This window comes from Rhipicephalus sanguineus, chromosome 4 (assembly GCF_013339695.2).
Source record: "Rhipicephalus sanguineus isolate Rsan-2018 chromosome 4, BIME_Rsan_1.4, whole genome shotgun sequence".
Classification (NCBI taxonomy): Eukaryota; Metazoa; Arthropoda; class Arachnida; order Ixodida; family Ixodidae; genus Rhipicephalus; species Rhipicephalus sanguineus.
The window spans coordinates 91,513,337-91,531,268 of record NC_051179.1 but is presented as its reverse complement, the minus strand read 5'-3'; the positions used below and the strand labels follow the sequence as shown (position 1 = coordinate 91,531,268).

The 17,932-nt window shown below is 48.2% G+C and overlaps 1 protein-coding gene across 1 annotated transcript in view; it reads right to left on the bottom strand.

Moving 5' to 3' along the window:
- LOC119388868 (solute carrier family 2, facilitated glucose transporter member 8-like) overlaps positions 1-17,932 on the bottom strand; it is a 36,488-nt gene that overhangs the window by 4,643 nt on the left and 13,913 nt on the right. Inside the window, exons 5-7 of the mRNA XM_049415272.1 lie at positions 17,002-17,226; positions 12,940-13,143; positions 4,935-5,234 (exon numbers count right to left, since the gene is read on the bottom strand). Coding sequence (XP_049271229.1) covers positions 4,935-5,234; positions 12,940-13,143; positions 17,002-17,226 — 729 coding nt within the window. The remainder of the gene's footprint in view (positions 1-4,934; positions 5,235-12,939; positions 13,144-17,001; positions 17,227-17,932) is intronic.

Genomic DNA, 17,932 nt, shown 5'->3' with positions numbered 1-17,932 from the left:
CCCCCCCCCTCCCAGTTCGTTTCCGTTGTGCTTCGGCTTCGCGTTGCCTCGCAGCTTCGAGATTCGCTTGCCGGCGTTGCCCTTTACGTTCAGCTTCGCGAGCGTCCATAGCGCCGTTGCGAAGGAGAGTGCAACACTTACGGCGTTGTACGTTCACCTTCGCGAGCGTCCATAGCGCCGTTGCGAAGGAGAGTGCAACGGGAGCGAGCGCGCGCCGCATTATGTCCTCCTGAGACCCGAGTAAATTTGTGGTCACACAGGTGAAATCAAAACACATTTTTGGAGTGCACACACATACCTTATTACACGAGCAAAAATTGCGATGGTACGGCAAACAGTTTTTGCACACCGATATGTGCATTATAATGCACAGTGGGTCTTAATGCACGAGAAACGAACAACACTTGCCCATACCAAAGTTTTACATTTGCTTGCGAAAAGCACTCTTTATTTGCCGTGAAACTGCTTGTAGCAGTTTCGCGCAGATGTGATGCAATGAAAGATGTTGCACGTGATGCAGCGAAAATTTCATCTCTGAGAACATTCTGGGTGTCGGCACGTCGAGGAGGATCCCTAAGTTACAAGCTCTGGCACGTGGCTTGCTTGTGCAGTTCTTCTTGGCTCAGGAGGCAGGGGTCCGACCTTTGCTTTCTGCAGCTTCCGTGGTGACTCATTGTGAAATTCTGCACCACACCTGTCTTTTGACAATAGGTAATGGGCAAGGGACAGCCTCATCGTCAGACAATTCAAGGTCCGAAGTGTCATTGCTGGGTATTGCCTCAAGAACACATTTTTTATCACTGAATGCTAGGTGAAACAAACCCCAACGCTTAATGCCAAAGCGCAACGAACCGCATGAGATTGGCAAACATACGCAGAAAAAAGCAGCTATTGAGACCGAGTGTGCATTTTAATGCACATTTGAAGAAAGCAGCTTGTGATAACAAAATTACAGACGTTTAGGGTTACATGACGTGTGGAAATTATTCCTAAGCCCTTCCTAAGAACATTTAAACAACAGTTCAGAAATATGACTCGATGATTATTCAGCAATTTGTGAATTACTTGGACGCCACGAGTATAACATCGAAGACGAGAATAACCCCATGTTTCAAAACGGGAAAACGTGACTTCCACTGTAGTATGCTTCCTGTATTGCTGACCAGATGGCACCACATGAAATAAAATGCGGTTGCACCAAAAATGTTGGCTCTAATAGTGGCGCGAATTCGGAAAACCGGGAATGAACAAATGTGCATTTTAATGCACGCGTCGTCTGAAGAGGACATACGAGCGCACAGCTGTGGCGGAGAGAAAGAAACGAGAGAGGAGAAACGAAGTGGAGGCAGCGCTCGCGCCACCTCCTCCACCCCACCTCCTCGCGCAGCGCGAGGAGAGGGGGAGAGTTGGCGCATGCACGTGGGGGAGCGGACGCTGAAGGAAGGACGGACACAGCTCCTCGCGAAAGCGGCTTCGCTTCTAAAAATACAACACCCTCCCATCATATGGTCGTGTGTAACAAAGAAAGGGCCTTTCATCCATTCCCCTACTGTTCTTTGTTCATTTAATAGCAAAATACATGCAGGATACACTTCTCCAATTAAAGGTTCGTTCGTGCTTCAACGCTTCAGGAATTGCTTTCCATAGCAATTCCTTCTGTGTACATCGGAGGTGGTTCAATTATTTAACACTAATCATACTGTTATATGCGCGTCTTTTAAAGTAGGCGCAACTGATCAAATTACCAAGGTGGTGAGTAAGAAGAACCAGCGCAGATAGAAAATGGATTATAGAAGGCGGGAGTACTTTCAGTGTGAGCCAGTTATTAAATACTACTACGTTTCTACACCAAAACCTACGCTTCACAGCGTACGTGAGTGCATACCTTCTGATGCCCGCGACGTTGTTTCTTTCCTGTGTATCTAGCATTTTACCCTCTTTTACAAGCTGCTATTCTGATGTTATAATAAAGCGGTAAACAAGAGCGCTTAGCCACACAAGCGAATTCTATCTGAATGAGCGAGCTATATGACATTGCAAAACGTGGAGAATACACCACTTTGTAAAGTTGAGTACTTAGATAAATTTAGACTAAATACGAAGCTGTTAAAAAAAATTGGCAAACAACATAAGAAAGAAGAAACGCGGTGGCAGTACGAAAACACACTTGCTGTGTTTACCACATTACCCGAGAGGCCGTTTGTACTCGTGTACAGTTATAACATACGAACACCAACATACCCAACTTTCGAATCGTCTGCGCCAGTAATAAGGCGATTTAATGGCCGGTTAGCCACTCACTGGGGACAACACACACACACACACACACACACACACACACACACACACACACACACACACACACACACACACACACACACACACACACACGCGCGCGCGCGCGCGCGCACACACACACACACACACACACACACACAGACACACACACACACACACACACACACACACACACAGACACACACACACACACACACACACACACACTGGGTTATGAAATCCTCAAAAATAAAGAAAATGCAATATTTGCTCGCTGCCGTCATAATTACGTTTTCTGTGGCGGCAGACATCTTGATATGACTAGAGGCATCCAGTACCACAGTAATTAAAGAAACATATTAATTAGTGGCGGCAGGCGGTCGGCTCAAGTGGGAGAACTGAAGTCCTTCCTGCGAAGAGCCTGGTTATTTTAGCAGTGTGATGAAATTTTACAAATTACGGCGGCGAAAGCGAAACCGAAAGGCGGAAGAGCGCGACAGCCATATTCATCCGAGACGTTTAGAATGAGCGACCGTCGTACTATCGGCCATCGATCAACAATGTTTCATAGTGTGTACTGGCTTCGCTTGCGATTATGGGACGCATGATGCACGCATATCAACGAATGCAAAAGAAATAACACCACTGCAATCGTTGTCGTGCAGTGACGTCATTGTGGTCGTCTGCTAGTTGCGCTCATCGGCGCTTCTGTTTAAGGCCGAACCACATGCAGCCTTTTTGCCGGCGTTTTTTGGTGTTGCATCTCTCGGCGCCGTCACATAAACGCCGCCAGAGAGGGCGGCCAACCACATGAGAAGCGCCGAGGGCCGCGCCAGCCCAGCGTTGCACATTGTAACCAGAGGGAATGAACCTGAAACCTCGCAAAGCAGTGCGCAGTTTCCGTCAATGGACAAACAATAAATATTCCTGATTATAGCTTTTATGTCCGATTTGCCGTTTTGTAGTGCGATAAAGCAGTCACAGTGCCGCCGAATGGTCTATTATTCTTTATTTTACTTGTAGCGCCAGCTATTGAGATTAGAAGAACCACAAACTGGTAACATATGGCGTCTGAGATTGAAGTTGTCGCACATTCTTAAGGCTACGTATTCGGTCAATACACTCATTCCTGCTAAGCCTATCGAACTTGAGTATGGCTCTCGGAAACGGTTTAAATATATCACGAGCGCTTTGCTGTCGAAGCCTCTAGGGAACAAGCTTAGTCAAAGCATCAGTTGAAAACTTGCGGCCACACAGGACGTGGCGACGACTTAATAGATCTGAGGCGGGCGGCAGCCATTTTGGCAGCAGCGACGACGCCATTACGTAGGTGGAAGCTGCTGCCAGCCGCGCGCTCATTTGTTCCGCTTCCATCAAACTGCTTCCGGCGTCGACGCCGACGCTGTCGACGTGTGGGACGTCCTGAGGTGGACGTTTCGGCCACGGTCACTGGTAGTGTCGACGCCGAGTGATGCCGGGGAACGAAACGCCGAGAAAACATCGGCAAAAACGCTGCATGTGGTTCGGTCTTTAGGTTTCGCCGGTCAGTTTGGTCAATATTGATTACTCCGCATGAATTGCCAGAGGCCGTTTTTCTAACATCTCAAAGTAACGTTGGGCTCCTCGAAGGAAGGATCTCAATTCTCTCATTTGACACAGCCGCCTGTTTCCACTAATTAAAAAGATCATTTATGTAATGTTGTTAATGGACACTCAAATCTTAAGGACACGCCATCTTAAGATGGCGTGTCCTTAAAGGCCAACTCCGGCGATTTTTTGGCCATGTCCAAGTAATGGTGCTTTTATGTTCCTGAGACGCTCCTGTTACGGGTCCGATAGCAGAAATACTCGACAAATTGGAGAATAATTTTAAATAAGCAAAAAAGCGCAACACCGAAACCGAAACCCAACCGAGTGTACTGTCTACGTATGACGTAGACGTTGTTACGAACGAACCGGAAGTCGTGCAAGGCATGCCGGTCATGCCGGCACAGAGTATGAAAACTGTGACAGCCGGGACGACCAGCGAAGCGCCGGCCAAACCAACGCTGTCTGTCGCCTTGTGCACAGCAGACGCTCGCTGTAGCAGCCGAAGCGCCGAAGTAAGCGGTGCCCTCGGCTGCGTCACTTCCGCCGCCTTCCCACTACTGGCATCACGGACGCAATGTTGCCAATAATTGTGGGAAGCCAGGAGGGCGTTTGCAGACAATCTTTAAAATTCATTTGCAAACAATCTGCGCATGTCTCAAGCCCGTAATTTGGCATAAGTGACGGGAACGTGCAAAGGAACGTACCCAGCGAATTTCATTGAGGTCCATCGACCTCGAAAAATCGCCGGAGTTGGCCTTTAAGATGGACACGCCATCTTAAGACGTCTGCCGCTGTAGGAAAAAGCAGCAATCATGAAGTAATTATGACGGCAGCAGGCAAATATTCCACTTTATGTTTTAGAATTTTCGGAGACATTTCTTGAAACTGCGTGTATATATGAAGATCCTTTATCCGTTCATTGGTTATGATGTCTTCAAATGCCCACCATCATCACAGACGGAATCTCATCACATACTATGAATACGCGCGAACTAGCCTCGTCAGTCGCATATATGTGTACTCTTCCACTGCGCACGTCGTAGCAGACCACAACGAGGCTCTCTTACCCTCTCGTCCGGGTCGATAAGCAGAATGTCCTCGATGGACATGCAGTCCGTGTCCGGTAGCAGGGCGAAGCTGATGAGCCCTCCAGTGATGGCAATGAACCCATACAACCAGAGGGACACGGCGATCATCCGGGTAGTGGTAGTAGTAGCGACAAAGTTGGCCGTCACAAAAGAACCAGCCCAGTTGGCTGCGCATACGCTTCCAAACTCGAGCCCCGTGCCGCGTAATGGGACGAGCTCCGCAGCGAGGACCCACGGAACGGGCCCCAGGCCAGCCGAGAAGCCGACGACGAACAATGCCTGCATGGGAAAAGAAGAGGCATAACGCGTTGGCAATGGAGTACTCTATAGCGCGCGTGTTCGATATTACTGCATGTGCGTAGCTGTTTGCGTAAAGCTGATTTACCGGACCGTTACAGCGGTATATTTCGTCGCTTCATCCAACCACTAGGCACGTTTTCACGTCTGTGCATTTATTCATTTGTCTATTCGCCTATTAAGGCGAAAGGCTTAGATGCCTTATCAAACGCGAAAATTGACCACCGGCAGCGCCGCGGACAACACGGGTGATGCAAATATTCATCATCACGTGATGACAGCACCATATCACGTAATCACGTCACCGGTCCGTGAAGTCATCTGACGTCACATACCACAGAATCTGTGACGTAATTGTGACGTCAACATAACGCCACGTGACGTGACACCAGATTATTACGTCATCACATGACATCGTAGCTTGGCCAAAGGTGGGCCGATCACTGAGGCAGTGCAAAACCATGTGGGGTGCCTCTGATCCTGGAGGCAGTGCAAAACCACGTTAGGTGCAGGAAGTTTTCAGAGGGTGGCGGGGTTGGATCAATACATCGATTGTGAAGAAAAAGATGGCTTTCGCCTTCGAGCCGTCGTCGGTGAACGCATAAGAGACCCTGTGACTTTTTAACTGAGCTCACCTAAAACCCAAAAAAAAAAAGCGTTGTGTCTGAAGGTGTCTCCCTACACTTGTTAAACGGATACTGAACAAAAATTTGAAAAATCTACGAAAACACTTACATTCGACTCGGACGACACGACTGTTCCGATAAACAGCGTTTATTTCACGCAATTTCGAGCAGTTGGCCGTATTTTTAGTGGATTGTGAGAGCGCGGCGGCTGCACGTCAGTGCGCTTGTCGACGGCTGTGACGTCGAATGCTCCAGCAAGAGGGGGGCAACCGACACGCTCTCTCCTGCCCTGCCACTTCCCTTTCTCCACCTCTCCTCTCAAGAACCGAGGGTGGCTGTTGTGGCGCTGAGCCTTGTCCTCTTTTTCCCACATAGGAGACAAAATAGCGCTTCTTCCTCAAAAACCACAACTACCGAGCGTGTCGCGAGCGCGCAAAGATGCATGGTGCGAGTGACAGTGGTTCCACGAGCGGTGATTGTGACTCCGAGTTCGACAGGCCTCCAAACCGGATGCGTCAAATACAACCATACGCGTGTGACCCTTCTGCTGTGTCAAGCGACAACAAGGACGACGAGCCAGACGAGCCGCCGTAGCCCAACGGGGGTCGGCAGCCGGGACCAGCAATTTACACAGTAACTCATAATCACTATCCTCGAAGTGTTCGGAGCACAAATAAACGCCGCGAGCGCCCCGACACCATGTCATGTAAATCATGCCGCACATGACATGCGTGTCATGATTTGCACGTTAGGACCTGTCATTATGTTCGCCATGTACTCTTGTCACGTCATACCAGTTTTGGTATATATGAAATTAACGGAATGGCCGCAAGAGCCCCAAGGCCGCGGAATGTAAATCATGCTGTTCATGACATGCATGTCATGATTTTCGTGTTATGACCTGTCATTTATGTTCATAATACGGTCATGTTATTCTATACCAATTTTGGTATACATCCGATTAACGAAACGGCCAGGAGAGCACAAATTTAAGTCGTAGGCGGCTAGATAGATACGCTCAAACTCGCAGAAGTTCGCTAAGAAATGCTTCGCATTTAAAAGTCACGCTTTGAAGGCACCCATGTTGGCTGCGATGGGCGCGCAGTGCGAATCCATATCCTTCGAATTTAAACTTCGGCTCTGTCGGAAAGGTATGACAGAGCTTGTCGCTCTCCACGCTGCTTTTCGCACACCCTAGCGCAGAACAGCGTTGAGGCATTCTGCGTTGTGCCAGGTGCTTCACCGTTCACATTAGGTAGCAGCACACAACACAGACGGCAAATTCGTAGACGTGGGCGCAAGCTCCGCTTGAGAAAACAAATATACGGCCGAGAGCGCGGCAATGGCGTCGTTGGCTGCCGGTTGAGAACACGCACGGAAAACACCTTCCCGGCCTTCCTACCTGAAGACACGTTTTGAGGGAGACGCGCGGCAGCGGGTGGCGGCTTGCGATGTCGATTGGTAAGCGATTTTGCAGCGAGCACGTTTGGCGAGTCAGTATCCGGCGGGCTTCGCGTCACTTCCTCTCTAGTTCGCGGCGCGGCCGCTAGACGCGCCAATTTGCGAAAAATGCATTAAATTCATTATTTTCTGCTAGTCTCTGGCTGAAATGAAGGTTGTTTCAACAAATTTCAGCACCTAATCTTTCAATTGGGCCATTTATCTCGGCGGCGAAAATTTTGTTCAGCATCCCTTTCACAACACTTATCGTGAGAGTAGTGATAAAAGTCACACGGTCTCTCAGGCATTCACATAAGACTACTCGAAGGCGAAAGCCATCTTCTTTTGTTCTCCGTCAGTTCTCAACTAGCGCCGCGATACCGCTGCCTCGAAGATTGCCTCTGGACGCGCTGTTTACTTGTTCACTGCTGGCATTCAAAAGAGCACAGGCTTGGCGCAGGCGTTTAGAAGAACAAGTGTACGGTGCCCTATCTGCCTTTGTAACGTCGCTATTGTACGTTGTAGCATTTCAGCATACAAGAAGTTATAGCTTCTGTGATAGTGTAAACAAACACTCAGAAGAACGCTGAAGCAATGTAGTTTTTCATTTGTTTGCACCGTAGCAAGTGTATGTAACGCGGTGCTATACGAAGGGTTGACTGCCAAAGACTGCACTCTTTTAAACTTTTGGGCCGATTGCCCGGATGTCCCGTTTCGTTCGCGCAGCGATGTCCGGATGACCGATGTCCGGTGTGAGTTCCCGGATAAAGGCGGTGGCATTTGGCTCAAGGCACGGTGCAAGAAATAAGTATTTCTTGCACCGTGGCTCAAGGCAACTCGAAGGCCGCCGACAGAGGGAGCTAAAACATTTCATGCTTAAAAATAAAAGAAGGTAAAAGTCAGACCCAGCTTCGTCTGTGCTTCTCATTCCCGCATTCTAAAATTCGTGCGCAGTGAATGACTGATTTCTTTTCTACTCGTTTCGGCGTACAAAGGGAGGCAGCAACGGGTGGCCATTTATTGTGCTAGAACTCACAAGCGTTACAGATTTGCTATTCGACACATTTACGAAACACGATTCAGGCTCTAAACTCAGCACTACTGTCTGACCATTGTATATTGAGGTTGCAGCCCGACTTCTGGCGCACCACTGATAAGCTAGGGCATTGATGCGTTTGTTTAATTGTTTCTTTTGTTTATTTACAGAGATACCTGCAACGCCGTGTTGGTATTACGCAGAGGGGATGGGTAAAATACAAAGATTACAAATTCCAAACATGTTACTTAACTGTAATAACAATGGTGAATACCACAAAAAATACAATGACAAGTGACAAATCGATGGTAATATATCGTACATATTTCGCGAGTCGACGTACTTTAAACACATTGCTGAATTGCAGTACATAACAGAATTCAGTGTACAACAATAATTACCATTTACTAACGAAATAGCACAGCATGCGAATTACACAACATTGAAGTATATCCCACACGGGCCACTGGGCATAACAGACAAAATAATACTTTATTATTAGTTACACTCCCTATCGCTTCTGGGAGTTGATTCCATTCTCTAATTGCTTTTAAAAAGAAGGAATTTAAAAACCTGGCGGACGTAAAGTGATATTTTTTTCTTTTATGTGTCTGTTGGCAAGGCGCTGAACGATACGTTGGTGCTAAATGATAGCCCCCTTTGCTGATTCCTGTTTAGCGTTGTAGTTTATGTGACAAGCGTACATTTCTAATACTTTTTTTGCCAATAGCCTGCCCTTGTCTAACGTTATAGTGCCATCTCTTCTTTGCTGCTTTCCTATGACCATGAATGATGTGAGCTCGCCAAATCGCCATGTTGTTCCACGCTGAGAATTCACACATAATAAACGGTGTATTGAGGTGGTGTTGCTTTACGACGGCTACAAACCCGGTGACTATTGAGATGGGAAACGACCCGAAATAGTTGTTGAACACGTAGATATATGCGACTTGCCTCTCGAGATCAAGCTTAAACCGATCGCTGCATTCTTCCTTACCTTTAAAGCAAACTTGAGTGTTCTGTGCGTGTCGGGGGCGACGTCCGGACTGGCCAGCTGTTCTTCTGTATATTCAGGAGGCGTCTCTGTCCACACGTCAATGACCACTGGTCTATCTGGCCCTGAGGTATAGTAGATTATTCCCAAGTACGTCATGCTACCCCAGCATACAGCCACAGAAGCCGCCAGCAATGTTCGACGTCCTAGGGTGTCGACGAACGGGAGGACTACCAGCGCCGTCGCAGCCTGAAATGCAGTGATGATAACACACGGTACGCTACATAGGTCGGTAAACTCACTCATGCATGAGTCGACTCACTCAGACTCACTCGGACTCAGCTCAGGCCGTGAGCCACAGTGAGTCCGGTTGAGTAATATTTTGGTGATTTTCGTCCGAGCGAGTCTGGTTGAGGAAACGCTGAGTGAGTCTGAGTCCGAGTGAGCTCAGTTGAGTCCGAGTGAGCTCAGTTGAAAAAAAATATTGGTGATTGTGAGTCCGAGTAAGCCCTAAGCGAAAAATATATTTCTTGAGTGAGTCCTAGTGAGTTCCACCTTTTGTTGCCGACTTATGGTGATATCTACTCATCTTCAGCCTTACTATCAGCCTTAGATTGGCTTACGTTTATACTCAAGTCTATTCACACGTATCTCAGCGCACTAGCATTCAGCGCCACCTCAATATTTATTGATCAGAGGCGTGAGTTAAGGGAAGGGGTGCTATGACCGCCCCCCGCAAACTCTTTCATTCGAAGTTCTTCACAAAAATATTTCGTGTGAGTCGCGTATTTCATAAAAATGCTCTTACTGGATCGATATATGATGATAACTCGTATTTGAAGGAACAAGATAAAAAGGCGTATCGCAGAGCACTGATTATGGGAGATATTGGCGTTAAAGAGGATTGACACCATGATCGAAGAAGCTAATATTACGCCAACGGAATCACGAGTCGACTCGCTCAGACTCCCTCAGACTCAGATGAAGTCGTGAGCCTGAGTCTGAGTGAGTCCGACTGAGAAAACGTTTAGTGACTCTGAGTCCGAGTGAGTCCGGTTGAGGGAAATTTTGGAGAGTCTGTGTCCCAGTGAGCCCTCGGAGAAAAATATATTTCTTGAGCGAGTCTGAGTGATCTCCATTTTTTTGCCGACCTATGGTACGCTATATTCCCGCGTAGATTTTCGCTAGCTCGAACAAACATAAATTAAAGCATGCGGGGCAGCCTGTACCGTGCAGTTTACTTATTCGGACTGCTTAATCACTAAAGGCCAACTTCAAGGAAATATCTTGCAGTGCCTAAAACCCAGTTTCAGGCAGTTTAAGGTATTTGAATTACGAGTAGAGGCGTCAGCGATAGGTCACGAAATTAGTCGTTTTTTTTATAGCAAAACTGGAAAAAAAAATAGAGGCAATTACCACTTGGTTTGTGTGCGCATAACGAGACTCTCGGCTGGAACGCGTGCCTCTTCGTCGTGACGTCCGAGTTCAGGAGGCCTCGGAGGTCACGGAATGCCAACAAAAGGTACTTTATCACTTTTAAGACACACGTGAATTGCGTTTTCTGGCGAAAAAAAAGAAAAAGAAACTCAGAGTTTCGCTGCAAGGGCGGGACAATGAATGATATAGCAACAAATTGGAATGTTATATGAGGTAAGGCATGCACTGACTCCTTGAGCATCTAACTTGGCAAACTCTAGAACACGCTGGCGTAAGGAAACGCGGCCGCTGCAGCGAGCGAAGCGACCTTCGTGTTGCCGATCGCTTCAACGCAATCTCAGCGATGAAAACAAAGTACGTACACACCTACAAAGGTATCAGCCGTTAGCCGATCCTTGTGAAGATAGGGAGCGCGTCCCTGCGCCCCCCCCCCCCACACACACACACACACACCGTCATTCTCGCCGTCCCGACTCCGGGTATAGCGTTTCAATAGCGGAGTACTGTACGTACAGAAAAAGGTCTACTGCCAAAAAGTTTTATTGTCCTGTAAAATAAATCGTTTCGCCAAACAGAGTCTGTCTGCGTTACTCTAGTAAACGGGGCTTTCTGTTCTAAAAAGTGCTCCACTGATATGCCAGAAGGCACGGCTTCATTACGCCGCAAGAAAAAGTTTGTCAAGCGTGCGTTACTTTAGAGCAGCTTTATCTTCCTTTATCTCGTTTTGCGAAGTTAACGAATAGCACATAGCCACCCTAAACCACATTCCATCTACAAACACTACATGACTTGCTTAGAGAGGTAAAGGCGTCTTCCTGCGCTGCAGATGTCTCTCTTTCGCTTGATTAGTTGATATTTTGACTCACTGCAGCGACCTTCTCTGCCATCCTCGAGGATGCAGTTTATTTCACGTGTGATCCCGTGAGCCACGTTAAGTGTCCTACTACCGGATCCATCACTTGGCTATATGACGTATGCCGTCGAGGGCTTTGTCAAGCTTGTGTGTACGCCAACGTCTCCTGTAACACAGGGCCTGGAACGTGAGCCGCAAACGCGGCTCACGTTCCAGGCATTGGTGCGGCTTTTGGTACAGTGGCTAGCGCCTTTGGCGGCGTTCCATTGCAAAGACACAGGTCTCGCTCCTGCCTCCGAGCAGCTGCTAATGCTATGTCACGTGAATAAGCGGCACGGTGGGGAGCGCCCTCCCATGGATCCTGGTCGAAACACGCGGTAGGAGGCGTGGCCTCTGTGATCGACTCCGGCAGGCGGCCCTCTGTGGAAAAGATAGCAACGTTCTAGTCATGCAGTTAGAGGAGGCGTTGCTGTACGCAAACCTGAGTGAGTTTGATAGTGCGTGTAGCTGCTTCAGGCCCGTAGGCAGGAATTTTTTCCGGGGGGGGGGGGGGGGGGCACTTGCTGAAAAGCTCGTCTATCTTAGAATAACGCCTATTTCATTAATTATTTTTGGTAAGAACCCCTACTTGAGCAAAATTTCGGAGGGACCCGGGCACCTAGGGCTCGCCCACCCCCCTTCCCTGGCTACGGGCCTGAGCTGCTTGTATCTAATACAAGGCGTGTAGCTGCAGCGTCCGGGTTAGTTTGTCTTGGGCACCGTTCATAAAACATCGGATTTTACTACGACTTTTGAAATACCGAATACAGCTAAAATGCTATGATATTTACTAAAGTTACAACAAAGATAGTCCTTTGTCATGCATTTTCCAAGATACCAGGACACCCTGAGAGACACTTAGGGTATATATGCAAGTCACAAAGCGACCGCGGTATGAGGTCATCGACGATACTCCCCGTCGAAAACACAAGACACTGGACTCCCACTGAATATTGCGAAGGTTTGAACACCTCTCAAAAGCAGTCTCCTTAGATCTCGCATTAACCGAGCACAACCAACCTAATTTAATAATTACCATATTGCATGGAACATGCCTCCTTCAACGCGAGGGTTCGTTCATAACTGACACTATTACCAGGTGATGGTGACAATCTACAATTTTACGAATGGTGTTAAAGCCAGTCTCCAAGAGCCCCCTTCTAGGCGCTCGACCTCTCGGTCTTGTTGCATATTGCACATACTGGACAATACGTCAGTGAGGGCATTACTCAGCACACAAATGGTCATGCAGGTGAACGCACCTGCAGCAGAGCAAGAAGTATGGCGCTATCAGTGGATGGCGCGCTCACGTCTGATTCAGGACCCAGGCTGACGGTGCTGATGATGACGCTGTTGATGCCGCTCAACTGCTGCGTCACCATCAGCAGGAGAGCGAGCAGGTAGTGCGCAACGGGCGTCCTGTACTTTGGCAACACCGCCTGGATGGCGTCGAACTCGATATCGGCCTGAAGTGCAATGTACCATGATAATTGCTGCCACAAGCCGAAACTATCCCGTTCCCAGGGAACAGCCTGGCACCAAACGCATTAGCAACGTCGGATAATACAAATACTATATGGTCCGTTTCGTACATAGCGTGCAGCGCCGCGGAGGTTGGCACGACTAAGTGTATGTATACGTCCACACCAAGAAAACTGTGGGTGTTCGTAGCAGTTATCGCTTAAGATTGTTTTTTTTTTATTAAGGCGAAAGCCTTAGGTGGCTATGTTTGCTCTCACCTCCGCGAGACATGAGACCGAGATTTCGTGAAGCTTCGCGAGAATTCGAAACTTTCGCGAGACCCGTGCAAAAAACCCACGTGGCCTTCTCCGAGTGAGCGGCCGGGGAGGGCTTGTAGTGGTGTCATCACGACATCACAAATCGAAAAAATATTGTGACGTCATACGACGACGTGATCACGTGAGCTCAGCAGTTGGTACCATCGATTGGTCAAAGTCGGGCCGATCACGGAGGCCGTGCAAAACCACATGAGGTGCAGAGAGCTTCAGCGGACGGTCAGGAACAATGCAATCAACTGGCAATGTCAAGGTAACTTAACGTTAATGAAACCCATGTGTAATTCAATTTAACTTGCGTCTCCCACTGCGCCCCGTTATGTCTTGCAGGGAGTGTGGTCCCCGATTGTATAGCTTGATGCACTGCCAATTGTGCAGCAGGCTCCCACCTTCAAATGTTACATAGTGTGCAACATGCTGCCGTTGAAGTTAAACCCCAGATCTTATTACTAAAATGTTTCGTAGCTTGTTGACTAACGAAGCGCGGTAGACGGCTGTTCATGCGTTGTTTTCAACTAACTTGCATTTAGTTACTTTTGCTCTCGGGTTTCTCATTTGTATCCCGTCACGGCATCTCGTACGCAGCAAGGCGCAGTGTTCACGCAGACACTTGTAACACGAAGGCTGCATGGCCACGAAATTGAGACGCACGCTGCGATGACCGAAATTCTCGCGCAGCTTCCACGGTATTGCACGCAAGCATGAATCTGAGAATAGATGTCCGCGATGTCACGTATTTCAGAGCGCCTATGAACGTAATCTCGCCGATGAAAGTGATTAGATGAGAGGCAAAGGTGCTTGCGACTAAAAATAACCGTAGATCATCATGAAACACCAGCTCTACAGGACGCGATACGAAATGAAGGAGGCTCAAGATGTTGCTGAGACGGTGTGCGCAGCGCTAGGTGGTGCCGTCGAAATCTAGTTCCGCGTCGTGCTGTGGCGCTGTTTTAGTGCAAAGAAGAAACGACATTTCCAACGCGATATGCTGAAAGGGTGACATTATCTTGGGGCAAAAAATTTAATTAAATCAGCGATGATGTACCTCATTCAATCTGTTAAGAGCTCCTCACCGGAGTAGTTATTTGTAATATGAAACACGCGTATGCGAAGGTTGTCGGTTTGGTCCCCATACACCAGCCGCAAGCCGTGTCTTGCCCGTTTTTGTTTGTATTTATATCATAATTAATGTACTTGAACTATATCTTGAAATAAAACTCCCATGCTTTTTTCTTGGCTATAGCATTTATTGGCTTCGCATGGCTATGCCTAACCAAAAAAGTGGTCCTCGGTCCATTCGATTTCTCTCGTTCGTTGACATGGATCCATTCGTTGTCGAGAAGAGTCATTACTGACCAGAATTATTTACTAAGAAAATGATACTGTTTATTCGTTTACTGGTACTGCAGCCACAATTACTGGCGTTAGAGCACGTTGGGATACAAAGCCCCGAAAATACGAAACAATGGCCCCAAAAAGCTACAAGTTACCGGAAAAGTACAAGTGGCGCGCACGCACATGCAGAGGTTACAAAATCTGCATCGAACCGAAACATGAATATACAGACCAAATTCCAGAACTCCTCACATGTTTGCTTTATGGGTAAACAAATTACAAAAAATATTACCACAATATTTACGAACATCTACAAGCCCCTAGAAGCCACGCGAACGCTGGAAGGGGGTTTTGTACGCTGTTACCAACAGCCCTTCTAATAAAATTTTATAAGCAAAAGTGGACTGTTATATATACTCGCTTACAACATCAGAAAAAATGTAGCCTCCATCCACAGAGCCACAGCACCTACCATTCACCTGTGGAAGACAGTCGTGCTAGCTGGTTTCCGCTCGAATCTTAAAAGGGGCCTCGCAATACTTTTTCAGCATCGACAGAAAACGCTGCCAATCGGTAGTCGAGGCTGCCGAGAACACGCGAGCCAAATATTATAGCGCAGCACGCGGCCTGGAATTTACATTTAATTCTCGAAGTCATCTAGAAGTCGCTGGCTCTTCTCTTGACAAATGATGCCATAAACCCAAATGAACGCGCCAAAAAACCAGAAGGCCACAGCCATTGGCTGATTTGAGTATCGTGAGCCGCACAGTTACCACGGCCGCCGCGGGACGCCGCGACGTGCCCGCGCGCTCGCTCGTGATCACACTCAGAGCAAGCTGTACGTTCGTAGAAAAAAAAAAAGTTAATAAAGTGCTCAAGGGCATGACGCGAGCTGACGAGCGGACGTAAATTGTTGCCCCAGTTGTCGACCCCCCACCCCCCTTTGCGCAGCTTTCGGCATTGTCGCTATTACGAAAGGAGGGAGGAAGCGCTTAAACCGTGCGACAAATCTCTGTGACTCCGCTCGCACTTGACATATTCTAAAAAAAAAAAAAAAAAAAAAAACTTGCAGCACTCAATTTAAAGGCAGTAAACTCCTTTATTAAGCCATTCGATGATTACTTGTAGAAGTGTTTCATTGCACTTTTGAGTAGCTTTTTCCTCAGGTAATGTAAATTATACGCATAATAAAGGAGTCCTGACACAAAAATTTTCGCCCCGCGTTTTCTTGCTGCAATGTGTTGCTGGGGGCCTGTTATTCATAACACGGCACATCGTTTGCTGAAGCGCGCGACAGATAATTAATTACAAGCTCCTCATTACTGCCACAGCCTCAGTTTCGGTTTGACAGAGCTCCAAAAACGACAAGCCGCCGGGTGCAACTATCACCACCTAGCGAGTGAAACGCTAGGTCACGTGAGCACACAGAACAGTGACGCATTTCCGCGCGGTCTGTCGTCGTCGGGCTCATCGTCGTCTGATGGCAACGATTTTCTTGTGGCGGGCATGAAAGGAATTTTCGACGTGGCGAATCACTTCATGTTTGACCCGCTGGCGAGGAGCGATTCGTCGGGAAGCGCGTCAAAACAGAAATGGCGGCTACGACGCCATCATAACTTGTACCGGCTGCAACGGTTACGTAGGGGAAGTAGGGGGGTCACCTCGGGTCACCTCCGAGGGTGTCAATGCACCAGGGGCTGGATATAATGCTGGATCGCGCTCGCGAACTTCAAAATTCATATAAAATACCTTTCAAGCTTTATTCGCTGTCGATATTTTGCAGATGGTACACGCACGTACACGGGAATCGATCCAGCAGGCTATCTCAGCCACGAAATTTTGTGTCAGTACCCCTTTAGGAGTTGGGGTTCGTCGTTACTACCTAAAACGTTACGTTTAACTGTGCAGCGATATCAGAATTTCCAACTAAACTTACCAGGATGTTCAAGTTGCCGACCTAAACCAGCGGCACAAACGCTTGTCTGTATGGGAAAGTCAACTATCTGAAACACTCTAGGCGTGCTTGACGTCACGAAAATAAGTAAGCGCTATTGGATGGAGCACCAATGCAAGTTATCTGGGGGAGGCACGGCGATGAATGTGGGTGGAGGCGGCATTTTTTTCTTGGGTTGTAACCGAGTATAGTTTTGGTGGATGTCGGCAAGAATGCAACGAACAATGAGCAAGTCTCACCTGCGACTTGGAAGCTCGCGCAGCAGCAAGCGTGTTCAAAGCACCCAAGCTGTCGCCCATCTGCAGAATCCAGCGGGGAGATTCGAGCGCGAAAGATCTGGTGAGAAGAAGCAACGCAACTGCAGGAGGCGCGCAGAGCACAGCCAGCCACTCCCAGTCCAGAAAGCGGCCGAGGAAGTACACGTACAGTATGCCCAATGCGACAGCCAGCTGGTGCACGGCGCCCTGTGGTTAGAGCCCCAAAGCCGCAAGCCTCACGCACAGCCCGTGTGTATCAGAGCTAACACAAAACAGGCTAGTTGACCACGCAAAAAAACAAAAAAACATGGCTGATCCCTCTGTCATAGGAATCGGTATAACACGAACGTAAAACGTGCCTTCACAGACGTAGTTGAGCGTTTCTTGTTCATTGTTTCGCCCCGAGGGCGAAGGAATGAATGCTATAGCAATAAGTTGTAATTTCACGCGAAGAACGGCAAGCAGCTCGAAACTTGCAACACGGTGCCCAAGCATAAAGTACGCACGGAAAGAACATACACAGGACGAGCGCGATCTAACTGCCACAGCTCGACAGTTAAAGAGCGCTGGTCAAATATAACGGAGGACGCACGAAACGAACGCAGAAGTTTACACAGGAAGATGACGAACTGTCACAATTGTAACTTATTTGTTTGTGAGCAGCGCGCTCCTTTCGCAAAAGCGGCCGCTGCAGTGAGCGAAGTGTCTTTTGCTTCGACCTTCTGTAACTTCAACGCAAACTTGCGGTGAGAGCGCAAGACGTACAAGATAAGCGCGCGCGCACCAGCGACCATGCCCTGTAGAGCCGCACGCTCATCTCAACGCGTGGGGGGATGACCTTTAAAGAGCGCCCTTTAAAGACGACCTTTCAAGCGCACCGCCTCGCTAGTGATAACGCAAACACGCTGATGTA